Raw genomic sequence first — 21407 nt, forward strand, 5'->3', positions numbered from 1 at the left:
GTACCAGTTCACTGGTAATTCCCTGCTTGTCGTAAAAGGCGACAAAAAGGGTTGGCGGCAGGAAGGGCATCCGGCCGTAAAACATTGCTTCAAAAAGGGGACCGAAAAACAACAACAACCACGGTCCTCAAAAAAGGCCAACCCCCGCTTTGCGGGGAAAAATGGCCTCTAAATGTGGTTACTTTTTTCTTTTTCTTTTTTTCGACAAGTACAACACTTGATTTGATCAGTATGAATTTTTTTTTCTCTGCAATTCTTGGTCCGATTGACACGAAATGTTCACCATAGGAGCGCCTCCTCCTGTAGAATATTTTAATGAAAATTATGACGTCATAGGTCACGTGGTACAGGCACCATCTTGGAAAAATGTTGCACCTCTATATCTCTGAAACCACTCCATGGAAAAAACTGAGACCTGGCTCATTGTCACCTACTCCCCATGGGGAATAAAATGTTAATGAGGATGTCATCAGAGTCTTCGTTATGACGTCATAATTTTACAACACTTATTCGATCATTATGAATTTTTTTTCTCAGCAACTGTTGGTCTGATGGACACGAAATTTTCACCATAGATAGGAGTGCCTCCTGTAAAATATTTTAATGATAATCATGACGTCATAGGTCATATGGTAATCCCTGGTGTTGGGCTAGCGGCTAGGGTGCCGGCTTAGGATCCTAGGATCCTGGGTTCGAATCCCGGTCAATCGCTGAATTAACGCCAGGGGGGTTGACTCAGCCTGTCATCCGTCCGAGGTCGGCAAATTGAGTACCAGTTCACTGGTAATTCCCTGCTTGTCGTTAAAGGCGGCAAAAAGGGTTGGCGTCAGGAAGGGCATCCGGCCGTAAAACATTGCTTCAAAAAGGGGACCGAAAAACAACAACAACCACAGTTCCCGAAAAAGGCCAACCCCCGCTTGCGGGGAAAAATGGCCTCTAAAGGTGGTTTTATAGGTCATATGGTACAGGCCCCATCTTGGAAAAACTGAAAAACGTTGCACCTCTATATCTCCAAAACCGCTCAATGGAAAAAATTGAAACATGGCTCATTCTAAAGAACTCCATATGGGGAGTAGGTGTTGTTAATGATGACATCATTGGTGCCGTAATTATGACATCATAATTCGACAGGGACAACGCTTAGTCTGATCAGTTTGAAATTTATTGAGCGTGATCTATGCAACAATTATATTAGAGAATATAAATTTATGATGTAATTGCTCACGTGGTCTGGCAGCCATATTGGATCAAAGAAGAAAAAAAACCTTTCAAAAACAGAAGAGTTGGCTCACACCAAGTTGACTGTGCAGGGTAAGTATTCTATGAATACCATCTAGTTATTCATGCAATCCAGGAAGAAGCGTTACATGGAGAATATCAGGTATGAGGCATGGCATGAAGACAAACAAATAAGTGCACAGGACAAAGTGCAGACAGACAGGCCCACAGGACAGGAAGCAAACAAAGACACTAGACTAGATGATTGGAGTCCACGAGCAACAACATTTGCAGCACAGGTGTTTGAACAATATTGCTTCCAGGAAATCCTGCACAATGCCTTACCAATGACCAGGTCCCTTGCATAGATCAAGTGGGACGGGGGTGTGAACTGAATGCCGTACAGCGTGAAGCTGGGACCCGTAGTTTTGCGGCTCGCAAGGTCCAGCAACCACATGAGGGCACAGCACAGGCAGAAGTAGACAGGCCGACTGTATGCAATGACACGGTTGTGTCCCTGAAATGAAACAGTCAGAATTGGAGGATCAATCTTCTGAATAAGTAGACTTCCCTGTTACATGTCATGGCTGAAGATGTGGATTTCAGTGTTAAATTCCCCTTTCTTTATGAGAATCCTAATTTAAATCCAAAAACACGGCCACATCACAGCATGACTTAGGCTCTGATGTCAATGAAGGCAGCACATTACAAAAGATATCCTTTTCTTTGGGAGAATAGTGATCAAGATAAATTTTAATGGAACTCATTCAAACACCTTTTAACTACACTTTCAAATACCTCCTTTAATTACAGTCCACGTAACACGTGCCCTTTCAGAAGTCAGACTCACGCTTCAAGCATACTCCATGCATGTGCAAGTCTTATGCAGCATATTAAACCGCAATGTAAATAATTGATATGCCAGGGATGAGAAGTGAAAAAAAAAACTGGAAAAAGCTTCCAATATTGACGTGAACCTGAGATTAGGCCTTCACAGCAACATTACTCACGTGCATCGGAGAGGCAGCGTCAGGCTGAACACTCTGGAACGCACACAAAATCCCAAATCAATGACGTTTCCAAACCCTTTAGTGGAAAAATAAATGAAATTACCCTCATCTGATATAATGAACAAACACATCATCAGTTGTAATCACCAAATTATTAGATTATTCGGATCAAATCATATTGCAAACTGCATGACATATCATGATCATCTGCTTTCATAATTAACTCGCCCAGTGTGTTGTCAAAACACTCGAAGTGGCGTGTGTGCGAGAACGAGACGAAGATCCAAATTTCGAGGAGGAAGATAAAAATGAGCCAAAAATCACTTTGCTCTCGTCTGTCCAAACTCTTATTTTTAAGTGAAACAAACACGAGAATTAAAACCTCAAGAATGACTACATCTGATCGCATCATGCTTTACTACTCATATGCAGAAAAGGTGCCCCCCGTAAAGCAGAGGACACATTCGCGAAAATTTTCTTTATGTTGATTGTTGCAGGCATCGCCAACGCTGGTCCACAACAAGTGAAGGTGTGACGTTTCTCACGTCCCCATGTCCACCAAACAAACGGATGTTAATAAACATAATTGATAGGTTGATAAAGTCATCCGTTTACTAGTCACATTTTAAATTTCCCTGAATGTTTGACAAACCTATAAATCCCACAAAATCCGATAGTTGTATACAGTACAATGCAAATTCTCGGATTATTATGAAAGAGCATCTTTCAACCCTAAGAAATGTCTTCTCAACTCCCATTGATCTGAGGATCGTCAAACTAAAGAAAACCGGCCTATTTCCATAGGTCAGCCATTAAAGAGGTTTAATCTCTTGAACTTCCAGGCCTCAACACCAGCCCTGATCTCTCCTGAACCGACCATATAGCAAAGCTGGCCTCCAAAAACAGCCACCAACTGGGCCTCTTTCAATGTTCAAAGTCATTCCTTGGAAAATCAGAACTACTCCCCACCTCCAACGCCTTTATCCTGATTCAATTGAATACTGCTCTCTCCCATGGGCTGGGGCACCAGCACCACTTCTGCCATGTGCATTCTGTGTAATCTAAGGTTCTCAATATTATTGGCATCACCTCTAATAAAGGCAGAGGTAAAGAAAGGCCTATTGCTCTCACATTATTAACAGATTGGTGGGTTTTTTTTTCTTTTCTTAACCCCCTCTTCTCCAGGTTTTATTCCTTTTCTCTCAGCTCTGTAGGAATTTTAGGACTCGGCATTCAACAACACCCACCGAGTCAAACTCACAAAATTCAGGCTTATTGCACACCTTAAATTATTTTGTTACTCTTTCATCTCACTTCTGGAACTGCCTTCCAGAAAATAACCAATCATATTCTTCCCTTCAAAGCTTCAAGTTGGCAGTACACCACCATCTGTCATTCTCCATCCCCACTGACAATATTTTTGACACCCATTAACAACCCCAACCTAAACCTCTTCTTCCAGCTCACTCTGTTTCCTCCCTTTGGTCTTTTTCAACACCCCGAACACAACCCTTACTTGTTGCGTCTGCTTTTTGGCAAACTGCCGATACGGTGACATTTTGCCTCCAGCAACATTGCTCTCCCATGAGCATGGACTTTGTATACAAAAAGTCCTTGTCAATAAAATTAGGGGCATGGGTATAAACACAATCACTCACTCACTTGTACAAGGCAGAAGGTTAATTGTTGCTAAATGAAAAGAAAAGTGCATCCTATGATGACTAACAATAGGCCACAGAAAACATAAGGTATGGCAACATATACTCGTACATTCTTTCATGTGATCACAGGAAGCTTTGGCTCATACAAGGGAGAGAGAGAGGGGGGATGAATGTCAAAAGTTGTCGTGCTGCATTGTTGAACAATCGTGCTCTGGACCCTATGGAAAACGATCATCCCCCCCCTGCCCAAACCCTACAAATATCAGGGAATTATAAATACAAAAGATTCCTTTGCAATTTAGAACAAGCTAAGGCCTGATTTTTTACCTGCACAGCAGCCTCATACTATACTAACAAGGTCAGTTTTAATAGCAAAAAAAACATATTCACCAAATCATCAAAACAAACAGAGATCCAAGAATGCTTTGTAGTGACGGTACATCTAAGAGGCTACGCGCCATTCCAAAAATGAGACCATGGCCTATTCTAAACTGGGAAGGAATCTTTTATATTTATGTGTGAGTTGCAAAGCAGTTGTGGTTAGTTAGTGAGAGTAATTGGCTACTGCTGCCTTAATGGTTGAGAGACATGATGGGTCAGCATACAGTTTAAAGTAGAAGGTTACAGGAAAACAGCATGGCCCATAGGCATGGAAATTACCTCCTGTAACCAGGAAAGGGAGGAAGACAGAAAAGAGGAGGACTACTTGGACAAAGAAGAGCTTGTTTATCATGGCCTTGAACGGCTGAATGTTACAAACGGCGGGGAAAGTAGGAGGTACAGCTGGTTGCAGAGCTTAGTGATGTGAGGGTAAAACTAAAATGCACATTTATTGGTTGTGCATGGCTGAAGGGATACACAGTAAGAGTCGCCAGCAGAAGCCAGGCCAGTCAAGGGAGTATGCCTCATGGATGGCAGAACTGCAGTCGATTGCTCTGCAGAACAACACCATAGTAATAAAGGTATAAGAGTGATGAAAAGGAAACAGATCGACGATGGGCCAGGGGCAAAGCTTGCTTGTACTTTGATGCTATTTATCTATCCAATTAAAGTATAATTACAAGTAACTTTCATGCAAAGTAAAAACATGGTTAATGAACAAATAAATTGAATGACAACATTTCATAGTGCTGAGGAACATGGGAAATGTCACATAGCCCATCATGGACTAGATATATGGTGACACCCACAACATAATTCTCAAATGGAATTTCTTCGATTAGTTTGTTGTTGTGATTGGTGCTACTTAATGGGATGTTTCTGCATACAAGTATGTGGAGTTAAAGACACGAGCAGTGCCCGCACCCGACGTGAGCCGCAAGGGGGATCGTGTTATTATCTTTATGATTAATAGCACAGCAAGGGTGTTCTTATGCTCATGGTAAGCTCAAGACCCCTTTAACCACCGGCATTGCCTCAACTCGCCATTTTAAATAAACCCCTCTGTCCGCCATCTCACTGGCTCCCTTGCTCTCTCCCACCCTCCCCACCCATCCCACCCAATGGGCAATGTGGTTTGAAGCTCGCAACACGTTCTTCCGACACAACCTTTTTTTTGGGTGGTGTATAGGCACACCATCGCTTTCTTCCCTCCTTCATCCCACCCATCCCCCCTGCCTCCTCCCATCCGACCCCTCCCTCTGGACTCCCATCCTTTCTCCGTGACAGGTGGTAGCTCATGTGCTTATAAGTTCTGAATTGTGAAAAAACGATAACCCTAAGACCCTTTAAAGCCTTTAAGACCCCGAAGGCCCTTAAAACCCTTAAAGACTTTGAAGAACCTTTACACTGCAAAGACTCTTTAAGACCCTGAAGATCCTTTAGACCCCAAACACCCTTTAGACCTGGAACACCCTTAAGACCCCAAAAGACCTTTTGAGACCCCTTTAACCACCGGCATTGCCTCAACTCGCCATTTTAAATAAACCCCTCTGTCCGCCATCTCACTGGCTCCCTTGCTCTCTCCCACCCTCCCCCCTTCTCAGTTCCCCACTCCCCTCTCCCCCCGAGCAATGCCGGGTAACTCTGCTAATTACGAATCAGATTGTAGAGTGCTCACCAAATAGCTTAAGCACTCAAGCAAGCACTCCAAGGAAACGTCTCTCAATTCAACATTCCTCCAAGTCAATAAGGAATGGCTAGCTTGGCAAGCGATTAGCGATTCGTACTTATGCAGATCAGGCATTCGATGATGACCGCTTGGAGTTCACTCATCCAGTCATTGCTTTAATCATTGTAACACTCCCAATTATTTTGCCCTCATAAATCAGAGATTTCCCCACGGAGTACCCAGGTTCAGCTACGGAAGCCTTCACGTCTTCCTGCTGGTTAATTTGTTGCAAGGGGGGAAATAAAATAGCACATTTTAAGCAGGCGGGGCACTGGGCGTTACACCACAGACATATGGGGAGTGTTTGAAGAAGAAGAATTATCAGAAGCAGATTGTTTCTCCGTAATTTTTCCGCGTTTGAATAAATAGTTTCCCATGAGTTTGAAGAATATCTGGATGGTGTATATGGCCAAAAACGCAGTGAGTAATAAAATGTTGTTTTTTTAATGTTGATGTTTTGGCAAATCTCATGAGAGCAGAGTTTCTCCATGCTTTGAAGAAGAGGAAGAATAAGCGTTAATGCTTTGTTCATACTGCTTCTCCGGAAGATTTATCATGGCTGGATTTCTCTGGAATGCCTTTTGAGTTTGAAGAAGCCAAATTAGCAGAAGCAGATAGCTTTATTATTATGTTTTCCGAGGTTGAATAAAAAGTTTCTCGTCGAGTTTAAAATTCACAGCTCAATTCAACATGCTGGAACGTCAACACGAGATCGATGGACGTTATTTTTATATGTATCTAGTTTTGTGAAAGTGACGGGTTGTATAATGAAAGCAAATCACACAAAAATGGAGGAAATAAAATAGCACAGAAGAGGCAAGGCACCGTCCGAGGCAGACACAAACGTGAAAAGGGGCGCCAATTTGATTAATAAACCTGCATGAAGAAGTAAATGTATTTTATTTGCCAGATGTAGGGCACCCATTTATATGACCGTTTCTAGAGCATTACTTGGTTCCTCCTAAGAACACAAGGGTAGTACATCATGCACACAATATTTTGTGAATGTCCCTTCTTTTATATTGTTCGACATTTTCTATAAGCTATGGAATGTCCCTTATTTTATATACTTTGCCACATGCCACATACCCTTTTAAAGGGTCCTTTTCTATGACCCTGGCATTTTTCAAAAGACACATTTTAAATATGAACAAAATGCATTTGTTCATCGTACAATATTTTATTCAAGACGATATAAAATACTTCAAAAAGTGAGAAGAAAGAAATATATTCAACCCAGATGGGACTCGAATCTACACTCCCCAACTTGGGAGTCTGATGCCTTATCCATTAGGCCCTTAGCCAGCACAATAGATTTAGGTAATAACATTTTGAAGAGTTATAAAGTGTGTGTGTGTGTGTGCGTGTGTGTGTACATACACAATATATGAAGACGGAAGCCTCTCCTCGGTGAAAGACATGAAAGCCCGCTTGGAGTTTGCAAAAAAGCACCTAAAGGACCCTCAGACTGTGAGAAACAAGATTCTGTGGTCTGATGAAACCAAGATTGAACTGTTTGTCTTCCGTCTGGCCACTCTGCCATAAAGCCCAGATCGGTGGAGTGTAGCAGTGATGGTTGTCCTCCTGGAAGTTTCTCCCATCTCCACACAGGATCTCTGGAGCTCAGCCAGAGTGACCATCGGGTTCTTGGTCACCTCTCTTACCAAGGCCCTTCTCCCCCGGTTGCTCAGTTTGGCCGGGCGGCCAGCTCTAGGAAAGGTCCTGGTTGTTCCAAACTTCTTCCATTTAGGAATTATGGAGGCCACTGTGCTCTTGGGAACCTTCAATGCAGCAGAAATTTTTTTGTGGGCTTCCACGGATCTGTGCCTCGACACAATCCTGTCTCTGAGCTCTGCAGGCACTTCCTTCGACCTCATGGCTTGGTTTTTGCTCTGATATGCATTGTCAGCTGTGAGACCTTATATAGACAGGTGTGTGCCTTTCCAAATCATGTGCAATCAATTGAATTTACCACAGGTGGACTCCAATCAAGGTGTAGAAACATCTCAGACGATCAAGAGAAATGGGAGGCACCTGAGCTAAATTTCAAGTGTCATAGCAAAGGGTCTGAATACTTATGTCAATGTGATATTTCAGTTTTTTCTTTTTAATAAATTTGCAAAACTTTCTGAAAGCCTGTTTTCTCTGTCATTATGGGGTATTGAGTGTGGATTGATGAGGGAAAAAATGAATTTAAACGATTTCAGCATAAGGCTGCAACATAACAAAATGTGAAAAAGTGAAAGGGTCTGAATACTTTCTGAATGCACTGTATATATAAATATATATATATACAGTCACGTGAAAAAGTAAGTACACCCCATGTAAAGTTTTGACTTTTTCAACATATTTCAACATACAGCTATTTGATCTTCATTTCAACAATATCGATAGATAAAGGTGATATAATATAACAAATATCATGAAACATTTACATTTTGTAGTCCACTGTATAATTTAAATAAACATAAATGCAAATTTCGAATGTGGAAAAAGTAAGTACACCCTTGGCTCTCATAGGTGGTATTGCCCCCTTTGGCAGAAACAACCTCAAGTAGGCGTTTCTTATAACTGTCTACCAGTCTCTGACATCGACTGGGAGAATTTTTTGCCCACTCCTCCATGCAGAATTCTTTCAGCTGTGCGATGTTCTAGGGGTTTCATGCATGCACAGCTCGTTTCAAATTCCCCCACAACATCTCGATGGGATTTAGATCCGGGCTTTGACTTGGCCATTCCAGAACCTTCCATTTCTTTCTTTTCAGCCATTCCTTGGTGGATTTACTGGTATGTTTAGGGTCATTGTCATGTTGCAAGGTCCACCTTCGGTTGAGCTTCAACATTCTGACAGATGGCCTCACATTATCCTCAAGCACCCTCTGGTACAATGAAGAATTCATAGTGGATTCTATGATGGTGAGCTGCCCAGGCCCTGATGCAGCAAAGCTGCCCCAAACCATAATGTTTCCACCACCATGCTTTACAGTTGGTATCAGGTTCCTGTGGTCAAATGCTGTCTTTGGTTTTCGCCAAACATGTCTTCTGGTACTGTGGCCAAATAGCTCTACCTTTGACTCATCTGTCCAGAGCACATTGTTCCAGAAGTGCTGGTCTTTGCCGAGGTGTTCATTGGCAAACTTTAGTCTTGCCCTGATGTTCTTTCTGGACAGCAAAGGTTTCCTCCTGGCACACCTCCCATGTAGATCAAATTTTTGCCGCCTCTTTCTAATGGTAGACTCGTGCACTTTGACATGAACAGTGGCAAGAGCTACCTGTAGGTCCCGTGATGACATTCTGGGGTTCTTAGAGACTTCTTTCAGCATCTTGCGGTCTGCTATCGGGCTGAACTTGCTGGGGCGGCCTGGCCTGAACAAGTTGGCAGTTGTTTGTAATTTTCTCAACTTGTAGATGATCTTCCTGACAGTCGAATGATTGATTTCAAATTGTTTGGAGATCTTTTTAAATCCCTTCCCAGACTCGTAGGCATCTATAACCTTCTTTCTGAAGGCTTCAGAGAGCTCTTTTGATCTAGGCATGGTGACGTCGCACACTTCAACAACAAAGAGCAAACCAAACTAAATGTCTGAGGTTTAAATAAGACAGCTTCCTCCAAGATCCTCTCTAACGATGTTCTAATCATTTGCACCTGAGCTGGTGCACTTGATTCTAATTTTAGGTATTTGAAGTAGTGATAAATGTAGGGGTGTACTTACTTTTTCCACATGCGAAATTTGCATTTATGTTTATTTAAATTATACGACTACAAAATGTAAATGTTTCATGATATTTGTTATATTATATCACCTTTATCTATCAATATTGTTGAAATGAAGATCAAATAGCTGTATGTTGAAATGTTGAAAAAGTCAAAACTTTACATGGGGTGTACTTACTTTTTCACGTGACTGTATATATGTATATATATTTATGGCAGCTATCATGCTCGTCATGCTACCATGGCAGAAATGGCAGCATGATAAGAGGAAATGGAAAAAATGAGGAGGTCAAGGATGTGATGAAGAGACACTGGGTTTAAGAGAAAAAATTAAACAGTGTTTGAATTTGAGAAAGACAGAATGTCTTGTGCAACATGTTTATGATGGATTATTCAAATGGTAACTTTTACTTTAGATTAGCAGAAAAGGAAGTAATAAACCCCCAACAAGCAATTGCAGAGGAAAGAATGATGACTACAAAAGCTGTATATTTTGAGATGTCAGAGGGCAGTTTGCGAGGGCAAGTGGTGAGCAGGTACATAGGTAAAGAGTCAGGGTCGGCGTCATGGGGGGGCATTCACGGGCCATGCCCCCCCCCCCCCACCCGCAGGCCAAGCCTTTGGCGCCAAACTTTGCGTTTTATTAATTAATTTATATTTATCATATTAAAAGTGAAAATCTTTTCGCTAAATGAATTGAAATAAAAACAAAAATAAGAAAAGCAAACACACACCCTGTTGGTCATATTTGCATAAGGTCACATTTGAGGAAGTAGTATGCTCATTGGTCTGGTGTTTGACCTATGACCTACTGGTTTGATTTGTTGTCATTACGTCAAGATAAGCGCGCGCATCACGTACAGTTAGCATTAGCAAGTCAGACGGCACTTGGCGCCAATATGTTTCAGTGAGAGCAAGCAATTATCAGACTGCACTTCGAACAGAAATGGATATCAGAAAATGGCTACACGGTGCTGCTTCTTCAAGGCCTCCTCCAGCTTCACCAACAGAAGAGGGAGCAAATGCGCCCAGCACGGCCACCTCTGAAGAGCAAGAGCCTCATTCTGCGAGCAGCCATGATGCACCTGCTAGCGTAAGCGCCAGATGTGGAAGACAACCCATAGTCATTGATGACCTCGGGACTGACCAGCCCAACCAAATCGTCTTACAACAGTACCCTGCCAGCATTTTCAGTGGTAGGAAGCGTTCATTTGTCTCCGCTTGGTATCACAACCAAGACTGGCTTGAATACAGTGTCAAGGCCGATACAGCATTTTGTTTTTGCTGTCGGCTGTCTAGTGCCACTCCGACGTCTCGGACACTGGATGCCTTTGTGAGTGTGGGCTTTCGTAACTGGAAAAATGCTGTGGGGAGAGATCGGGGATTTCATAAACACGAATCTTCAAAGGAGCATATCTCTTTCTGTACACTGTGGAAGAAGCAGGAGAGGAGTGTCAATATTGGAAAGGAGATTTCAACACTTGTCAACGCAGACCAACTACGAAAGAACAGGTATTATGTTTCCTCTCTCATCGATGTTGTTGGATTTTTGGTGGAAAACCAGTTGCCTTTACGAGGGAAGATAGAGGCTTTTGATAACAAGTCGGAGGGGGGGAGTGGACTTTTCCTCTCCTTAATGGACTATACGATTAAAAAGGACCCTGAATTGGCTGATGTTGTGAAAACGATCCCTCGCAACGCCACGTACACCTGTCACGACATGCAAAATGAACTCATAAGTACACTCAGCACTGTGGTGACAGAGGCTATAGTTGAGGAAGTAGGCGACTCCTATTACACTTTGAAAGTAGATGGAACCCGTGACCCCACTGGATGTGAAAATATATCGATTGTCATTCGATTTGTAAATGAGTCATATGAGGTCACAGAGCGCCTGCTAACCATAGCAACAGCTGGCAAAGGTGACGCACAGACATTAACAGACACCATTTTGGCAGAGCTAAATGAAGTTGGACTTGACACATCAAAGATTCTAAGCCTTGTATTTGATGGGGCTGCTCTGATGTCTGGGAAGCATGGTGGTGTCCAGAAGCTACTGCAAGAGAAACTAGGTCGTGAGATACCTTATGTACACTGTCTTAACCACCAGCTACACTTAGTGGTAGTACACGCAATGTTAGTAGAGACAGCTGTAGAGGACTTTTTTCATGTGTGTAATGCCCTCTACAAATTCTGCAAGAAGCCCACAATTGCTGTGCACTATAAGGGTGTGCATCTTAAACGCCTTCTGAAACAGAGATGGACGGGACATCTTGCCACTGTCAGTCATTCCAAAATCCTTCAATGACATAACATTTCTTTTGACTGAGATTGACTCTGTGCTGGCCTATGGCGCAGAGATACGAATGGAGGCTGTGGCCCTGCTGCACGAGATGACCGAGCTCAGTTTCTCATTCATCGCCAAGTTAGTGCACACAGTTCTTGCCCTGTTGGACCCACCAAACAAGTTCTACAGAGAGAGGACACTGACTTGATGACAGGTTTAAATATCGTGGCTAGTGCAACAGCTTGTGTACGGAAACTCCGTTGTGACGAGGAGTTTAATAAGGTGTGGGACATGGCCACAGCTGCCAGCGCATCACTGAGACCCGCGATCCCCAAACGGAGACACAAAGCAAACACGAATATGGATGAGTATGTCGTTATGGGAACTACAGGACACAGGGATGATGACAAAAAAACAGAACTTCAGAGACTGTACGACAACACTATTGATTCAGTGCTTGGAGAGATGGATCACAGATTCAGCGAGCGGAACTCACACTTGGCTGGTGCACTTGTTGCACTGAATCCAGAAAGTGATACATTTCTTGATGTAAAGGCTGTGAAAGCCTTGGCTTTCATGATTATTACGCAAAATATTGAATGATTTTTGGGTCTGTCGGCATTTATTCGGTAAGAGTGGCGAAAAATAGTCTATTTCAAATGATGGTCCAATGACGCGCACAGTGCAGTGAGTGAAAGAGTGAATGAGTGAAAGAGTGAGAGACACAGACGTGGCTTGCACGTAGGCTATATTTTGTGGTGTGTGTGTGTGTGTGTGCGTGTGTGCGTGTGTGCGTGTGTGTGTGACTTTGCAGCATGTTATTAAATTGTAACTGGGTTGGTGTGTTGATTGTTGCCGGCAAACTCTTATTATCAAGCATTTACATCATAGATTGAGTTCTCCAACGCCAGTTTGTGCCGCCCCCCCCCCCCCCCCCCCCCGCGGTTACCCTAATGCCCCCCGATTAGATTTGTTCTGACGCCGACTCTGTAAAGAGTAAATGTGCAGTGAGGGGGAGGGACATTTATTGCAAATCAACCACTAACAGGGCATATATTCATGTTTTAAGACTATCAGGATAGCTCAGAGGTAGTGTAATTTCCTATTTGAATTGTCTAGTCTCGATTTAATTCCCGGCCTGACAATTAATAAACCGTTTCCTGGTGCTTTGCAAGCAGTGTGTCGCAGCAATGAGTCCACCATCCTCAGTAGGCCAGTGTGTCTCAGTATACACTCGAATTCCAAATTCCGGCCATAGCCTACAGTGGGAACCGTACCAATGGCATAGCCAAGCCCTCCCCTTCCCCCATCCCTAATAAATGATGCAACCAGCAACCAGGTATGGAACACACTAAAATAACCTGTATATGAAGAGCTCAATAAAAGACTTGCAGCCACCACAAAGGCACCTTGAGCAACGAGTACTGGCAGCTGGCGATGACCAGACAGAACTGAAGCACCCAGATATCTCGGAAGAAACCCGTCGTTAGAAGCAGAAAACCAAGAAAAGCCACGAGCACTGCCAGCACCACGGCAACCACATTCTCCAAAATATGGCGGTTTCTGCAACAACAATTTGGAGTACTTTAGAGTGGGTACTTTTAAGATATCAACAATTAGCTGAAAAGAAGATTTTTTTGAAGTGATTTTTTAAAAGTTCATTACCACAGTGATTAAAAAAGGAAAATGTTTAAAACATTTAACAAAAGCTTTTGTATTTTCAAATGATCCATCATGGTGCATTAAAAAAACCATCGCAGTCTCTCTAGCTCTCTCTCACCGATCCAGCAGAGCGAACAGAGCAAGGCGGTCGTACTTCACTCCTATCCATGCACCAGGAAGGAGTTGCAGCTTGTACCGTGGCTTGTTGTGCTTCTCGCTGCTTCCGGTGCCGCTCCGATCCCTATCGCCGTCAACTGCGCGATCCTCAAATGACTCTGCGACGTGAGGCAACTCCAGCTCCAAACCCCGGAATCGGGACTGGGGCCGGAATAGCCGCTGGGGAGCGAGGAGGGGTTTAATACATCAAGGCCTACTGTATACGTAATTAACTAAAATAAATAAACATTCATATAAATGATTAAATAATAACGTAAATAATAATGGGTAACGACAGACTTTTGGAATAAATGAGAACCTTGGATGCTAGATTGCCAGAGAGGTTAAACCAAGGATTATTGTGTAAACCAAGGACAAGCGTACCTGGTCCACAAAAATTGAATCTGCAGTTCCAGAACCTTCAGCATCGTAAGGATTTGTTTCTTGGTCTCGAGATCCGTCCTCGTCTTTTTCCAAAAATCCCACCGTCGGAGTGTCAAGGTATGAATGACTCCCCCTGCAGGGTAGTTGAGCATATTAAATTGGCCTTGCTTACCTTTTACCAAGTTTCAAATTTGAGGTTTCCTCTTTCATATGCAGCACATATGCCCTCTGTAGGTTAGGGGAGGAATTTGGAATTTGTTCACGGTGCCGGCCATAGCTCGCCTACTCTTCGGAAAGGACACTGTGGGGTCTTAAACTTCCACCGACTAATGCCTGCAGACGGGATGCTCGTTTAACGTCCATCAAAGGAACGGCAACACAGATCGATGAATCACCCTGCCTGTGAAACACTGGGATGACAGTTTTATAGCTGGTACTGGATTCGGAAATTTGAGGCTGTGCTTTATGCAAATCTGTACACACAGGCCGTGAAGGTTGTTTCTACGTTTCGTCTTCGCTCATCCATTAACCCATTTTTGAAGTAAAAACGTTTTGAAAGGAAATGTAGATTCAAGTATAAAGACAGACCGCTCAGGCTGAAAGCTATTGGAGAAATACCATGAAGGGTGCTTAGCACTGTTTTCTCCGTCAGCATTGGACAAGAGGGTTGCACATCCATCACTCTGCTCACCAAATGTGTATGTCAACAGGTTTCCTGTGAGAGAAAAAGTGACACGAATGTCACCAAGTCCTCCACGGGTCTTGAGTACATGTGCAAACAATACACCATACAACAAGTGACCTGAAAACTTTCAGCCATTTTTTTTTTTGTTCTTAAAGTTTGAGCGTTTCAAATTCTCCTGGAAGACAAAGTGCATCAATTATGTTCATAAGAATATGTTACAACACCAGTTACAATGCCAGCTGCTCTTTGCAACAATGAAGAATTATAATCAACATCATCACTACTTTCAAATGTATGGTTTAATCAAATGTTAAAGTAATATCCTACTAGGGAGAGGGGGTGTGGGGGGTAAGAGGGGAGGAGTGTAAGGGAGCAGGACCATGGGGGAGAGGGTGGGATCTAAACGAGTACAACAAGCAAAGCAAAGCACACACACCATCCTCATCTTCAAAGCAGTGCACGGCACCAGCAGTAGTGTCATCATGTGACGTCGCAACGTGCAATGGTCCACCCCCTGGCGGTTGCACCAAGAGTCCTGCAGATGAATTCCCACCAACTCCAGGCAGGGAAAGCAGTGGAGGTTGCACTTGCTTAAAGAGTGATGAGGTGCGACTTCGTGGTCCCTCAGGAAGACTGGAGTCAAAAAGGTATCCAAACACAAACAGGTCAGACAAGATGAGAGAGAGACTTTGCATGGTAGATAAAAAAAATGGTTTCAATATAAAAGAACCACATTGATAGGAATTAAAAGTAAGTTTTTGAAAGCACCAGTCATCAAATAAATATTGATAGATGATACCAAGCATCAAAAACAAAACTTTTCATACAATTTATCCACAAAAATTACATTTGAAATTTCTCCTTACAATACTTCTTCTCCACATCTCCATCTCATCTTCTCCCAATTTCAATCTCAAAACCTTCTCTTCACCAGTAGCTTAGAGTAAGCACTGATACTCGACTTAATCCAGTAACTGAACATTTTATATTGAATGTCTTCCTATTCTGCTTCTTCTTCTTCTTCTTCTTCTTTCATGTCACTACACTTTTCCCAGGCACTGCAAAAAACAGGCTCTGGCACAGGAGTTGAGAGCCTTCTAGTCGTCTGGCCCATAAGGCTCAGTTAGAGAGGGCAATCTAAGAGATGCGCCATTGTTTGAGGAGCCTCCCCACTGTCACAAACGATAGGGACATTTTGATTATCTCCCCACTTCTGCATAAGGAATCTGCAGCGTCGGACTTCAGTCCTGAGGAGTTTGAGACACAGCCAAGTAGGCCATGTCTCACTGGCTCCTTTTGGCAGGGAATCGTCAGTGCAAAGTAACAGCTTGTGAGGTCTTGATTGCAGGTGCATTGACTAAACATCTATCTTGCAGCTGTGCGTTGAACAGCATGAAGGAAACTATTCCTGGACTTCAACCTTTTGGGTACTGGCCCGTGTTGAAAGAGTGGGTGGTGAGAGTCACATTCCTGATTGGTTCTTTCTATTTGCGAGGAGACTGCTCTTCTGATTGAAGGTGAAGCAATACCACAGAAAATAATGGTCATCCGCACGCGTTGATTTAAGGCAACCAGAAGTAGCATGGCCTCTGCAGGCCATGTTGCGGACTGGATCCATATTCTTGGCATGTGAGGAACGGCCCCAAACAGGACAAGCATATTCCGCTGCCGAATAGCACAAGGCCACTGTACTACTTAGAATGGTCCCTGGGTATGTTCCTCATTTAGAATTGGTCAACTTCCTCAAGATGTTGTTTCTGGATTCTACCTTCACCTTTGTCTTAAAGACATGATCTTTGTAGCGGAGGGTGGGGTCCATAGTAACTCCATGGTATATTGGCCTAAGGATGAGAGTCAGCCTTCTCCCATCTCAGCAGACATTCGGCTCTCGGTATGCATCCCTGTTATCAAGATGAAAGGCACCAATTTGCGTCTTCTCTGGATTAGCCTGCAAGGGGTTGACGTCGTAATAGTTGATTAATCCAGCTAATGCATCAGTGAAGGACTGCTCCACTTTCTCAAAGGATTGATCTTTATCTGTAATAACAAGCATTCTGAGTATTGCGCTGCAATACATGTCCCCTACCAAAGTTAAAAGTGCCATAACTTTGTCAAAAATGATCGAATATGCAAATTTATGCACAGTTGATGCTGGTTTTCAAACTTGATCTGCGTTATGCTGAGACACATGTGTGTACAAAATTTTGTTGAAATCAGCCAATGTTTGGTGCAGTTATCTTACGGAAACCAAACTGTGACAGACGAACAGACGGATCTAATTAAATATGCAAATTTATGCACGGTTGAAGCTGGTTTTCAAACTTGATCTGAGTTATGCTGAGACACGTGTGTACAAAATTTTGTTGAAATCAGCCAATGTTTGGTGCAGTTATCGTACGGAAACCAAGCTGTGACAGACGAACAGACGGATCTAATTAAATATGCAAATTTATGCACGGTTGATGCTGGTTTTCAAACTTGATCTGAGTTATGCTGAGACACATGTGTGTACAAAATTTTGTTGAAATCAGCCAATGTTTGGTGCAGTTATCTTACGGAAACCAAACTGTGACAGACGAACAGACGGATCTAATTAAATATGCAAATTTATGCACGTTTGATGCTGGTTTTCAAACTTGATCTGAGTTATGCTGAGACACGTGTGTACAAAATTTTGTTGAAATCAGCCAATGTTTGGTGGAGTTATCGCACGAAACCAAAGTGTGACAGACGAACAGACGGATCTAATTAAATATGCAAATTTATGCACGGTTGATGCTGGTTTTCAAACTTGATCTGAGTTATGCTGAGACACATGTGTGTACAAAATTTTGTTGAAATCAGCCAATGTTTGGTGCAGTTATCTTACGGAAACCAAACTGTGACAGACGAACAGACGGATCTAATTAAATATGCAAATTTATGCACGGTTGATGCTGGTTTTCAAACTTGATCTGAGTTATGCTGAGACACATGTGTGTACAAAATTTTGTTGAAATCAGCCAATGTTTGGTGGAGTTATCGCACGAAACCAAAGTGTGACAGACATACCTCATTAAAAATGCATATTTATGCACGGTTGAATGTGGGCGCGGATGATGTGAGACCGGGTTATCCTGACCGGGTTATCCTGACCAGGTTATCCACGGACCGTGGAAGCTAGGTTACTTCTGACACGTACTGTGTATACTGCTAAGAGGGCAGAGTATCAGATACATATTTAAAGAAGTATTCACGCAGATTATACGCACAGAAGCATATGGTAAAGTGACACTCCAACCTCCCTAGATGTATTGTTGATTTATTGGTAAACTATGTGATTTCAATGTATTCTTGCCTGATATGAAGAATTGTGTCAATGGAAACAAAATTCAGTGAAAACGTTTTTGACGATGCTTATTCTAGGAAATCGCCGGCTTCGGTTCCTCGGGCGAGTGAAGCGTACTTCGAGCTCTCCACGGCATCGAACTTTAAGTGTTTTCCCATTCTTGTCTTTGTCAAATTTCCACTGGTTATTTTGCTGTGTACGTGTTGTTGTGTGTTTCTGGTTGGTATTGGTTTGTAATTCGTTCAAACTTGTGTGTAGTTAATCGTTTTCTGGGTCGTACCTCGTGCGCGGCCTGGTAACTTGGGGCTTCCCTCCCCCCGTCGGTGTTTTGTCGATTTGGGTTCTTTCCTTCGCTGTATTGCTTGTTTCTTTTATTTTATTTTCTCCCCCTCACCTCACCTCCCGAGACAAAGAATTCTATATTGATTCTTTCTCTCCTCCCGGACACGTTGCTTGTTCGCTCTCCTCCTCGTCTCGACTTGTGCCCCGCCCCCTGTATCTCGTTTTTCTTCCGCCTCTGCTCCTTCTTTCTCAAATCCACGTTCTCGCTTGGAGACTTTTCCCAGATTGTTTTTCATGGTTTTCATGGTTCTGTTTGGATATTGTTGGAATATGTTTAAACCGTAGCCGTGATGCTGACGCCACCCCCCCCCCCCCCCCCCCCGAATTTCCATGTTTTAAACGTTTCCCAGTGTGTACCCTGGTCAGAATAGGTACACCGTATCCCTGCGTGTCATAAGAGACGACGAAGAGGGTTGGCGTCAGGAAGGGCATCCGGCCATAAAAACATTGCCTCAAAAAGAGAACCATGACAATTACAACTGCATATGGGTAGGGTGCAGCCCGAAGTGGAGATCGGTTTCTGAGGTTTGGGACATGGAATGTAGGGACAATGACAGGGAGATCAGGAGAAGTGGTGGAAGTATTGGTCAGAAGAAGAGTGGACATATGTTGTGTGCAGGAGACGAGATGGAAGGGAAGTGGTGTGAGAATGGTGAAGGGTAGGCAGGGACAGAAATACAAGTTTGTGTGGCAAGGGTGCCCGGAGGGCGTGAATGGTGTTGGTGTCCTGTTTTCTGAGGAGTTTGTAGACAGTGTGGTGAGTGTGACTAGAGTGAGTGATAGGTTGATGATGGTGAAAATGATGATTGGAAAGCTCTTGGTGAAAGTCATCTCGGGATATGCTCCGCAGGTTGGTCGAAGCAATGAAGAGAAGGACAAGTTCTGGTGTGCGATAGAGAAGCTGATGGAAAACGTGAAAGATGAGGAAGTTGTTGTGGTGGGAGGAGACCTGAATGGACATGTGGGAAGGAGTATGGATGGTTTCGAGGGAGTTCATGGGGGTTACGGTTATGGTGTGAGAAATGGAGAAGGTGAAAGGATTTTGGAGTTTGCTGATGGAGCTGATTTGTTGATTTGTAATACTCAGTTCCAGAAAGAGGATAATAAGCTTGTTACGTACACGTCAGGTGGGTCGACGACAACCGTTGACTACCTGATGGTGCGTAGGCGAGATAGGGGGCACCTCCGGGACACAAAGGTGATCCCGGGGGAGGAAGCTGTTTCACAGCACCACTTGGTTGTCTGCGACATAAGGGTGAAAGGTGCGAGGAGAGCGCGGCGGGTGAAGTACCAACCAAGAATGAAGGTGTGGAGGTTGAAAGAGGTGACAGTAAGGGAGGCATTAAAAGGGAGGCTGAGTAAGGTAGAGGATGATGTGGTTGAGCTTGAAAGTGGTTGGATGTCAATGAAAGCTAGTCTGTTGGGAGCCGTTGGTGAGGTATGTGGATGGACAAAAGGACCACCGATGCACTCGGAAACATGGTGATGGGATGATGAAGTTGGAAAGAGGATTGACGAGAAGAGGAAGAAGTTCAAGGAGTGGCAGAAGGCAAAGGGTACGGGAGCAGAAACAGCAGAGCATGAAAGTTATAAGGCAGCCAGGAAGACTGCAAAGAAAGAGGTAGCAAAGGCGCAGGAGGCATGTAGGAAAATGTTCGGAGAACGCTTGGATTCGGAAGAGGGTCAGAAAGCAGTATTCAGGATTGCAAAGCACAGAGCGAAAGAGAGGTGTGATGTGATGGGGGTGAGTTGCTTGAAGGATGAAGTGGGACAAATCGTTGTCGACCCAGATGGAATTAAAGGAAGATGGAAAAGATATATGGAAATGCTGTTGAATACAGAGAATGAATGGGATGGCAACATAGAGTAACCCAGTTTTAGGACCGGCAGAGAAGATAACTGAGAAGGAAGTTGAGGAAGCGATAAAAGCAATGAAGAGTGGAAAAGCGGGAGGGCCGACAGGAGTTGTGGGAGATATGTTGAAGGCAGCAGGAAGTTGGGGTGTGAAGAGAATGACAGAGATCTGTAATCTGGTGGTGAAAGAAGGCCGCATTCCAGTGGATTGGGAACTGAGTACCCTCGTCCCTCTATACAAGGGGAAAGGTGACCCTCTGGAGTGTGGCTCGTACCGAGCGATAAAGTTATTGGAGCATGGAATGAAGGTATTGGAAAGGGTGTTGGAGAGGAGGAGAAGGAAGAAAGTGAAGATCGACGAAATGCAGTTTGGATTTATGCCAGGAAGAGGAACGACAGATGCGCTTTTCATTGTGAGGCAGTTGCAGGAGAAGTACATGGAGAAGAGGAAGAAGTTGTTTTTTGGGTTTGCTGATCTGGAGAAAGCATTCGATAGGGTTCCACGCAAAGTATTGACATGGGCATTGAGGAAGTTAGGAGTGGAGGAATGGTTGATCAGAGTAGTGATGGCAATGTACAAAAGAGCGCGCACAGCTGTAAGGACGAAGGACGGGAACAGTGGTGAGTTTGAGGTGAAGGTGGGAGTGCATCAGGGGTCGGTACTAAGTCCACTACTATTTGTAGCTGTGATGGAGGTGCTGGCTCAGAACGTAAAGGAGGGTTTACCGTGGGAGTTGTTGTATGCAGATGATCTGGTGTTGATTGCGGAAAGTATGGATGGACTGAAGGAAAAGATGAACAAGTGGAAGGAATGCATGGAGACAAAAGGTCTGAAGGTGAATATCGGAAAGACGAAGGTGATGGCAAGTGGTAAAGCATGTGGTGAGGTGGAAAGAACTGGGAAGTGGCCGTGTGCTGTGTGCAGGAAGGGTGTCGGAGTGAACTCCATTCAATGTACAATGTGCGCTGAGTGGGTTCATCAAAAATGTAGTGGT

The 21407-nt window shown here is 43.6% G+C and overlaps 1 protein-coding gene across 3 annotated transcripts in view; it reads right to left on the minus strand.

Annotated features, from left to right (window-relative positions):
* The window catches only part of LOC137438402 (pecanex-like protein 1), a 224450-nt gene that overhangs the window by 119676 nt on the left and 83367 nt on the right, over positions 1–21407 (minus strand). For all 3 annotated transcript variants that reach the window (XM_068133529.2, XM_068133523.2, XM_078767011.1), the window contains exons 7-13: positions 15325–15521; positions 14822–14918; positions 14204–14336; positions 13782–13999; positions 13411–13564; positions 2229–2261; positions 1564–1735 (exon numbers count right to left, since the gene is read on the minus strand). In XM_068133529.2, coding sequence (XP_067989630.2) covers positions 1564–1735; positions 2229–2261; positions 13411–13564; positions 13782–13999; positions 14204–14336; positions 14822–14918; positions 15325–15521 — 1004 coding nt within the window. The remainder of the gene's footprint in view (positions 1–1563; positions 1736–2228; positions 2262–13410; positions 13565–13781; positions 14000–14203; positions 14337–14821; positions 14919–15324; positions 15522–21407) is intronic.

Source organism: Myxine glutinosa, chromosome 1 (assembly GCF_964187855.1).
Source record: "Myxine glutinosa chromosome 1, kmMyxGlut1.1, whole genome shotgun sequence".
NCBI classification, from domain to species: Eukaryota; Metazoa; Chordata; class Myxini; order Myxiniformes; family Myxinidae; genus Myxine; species Myxine glutinosa.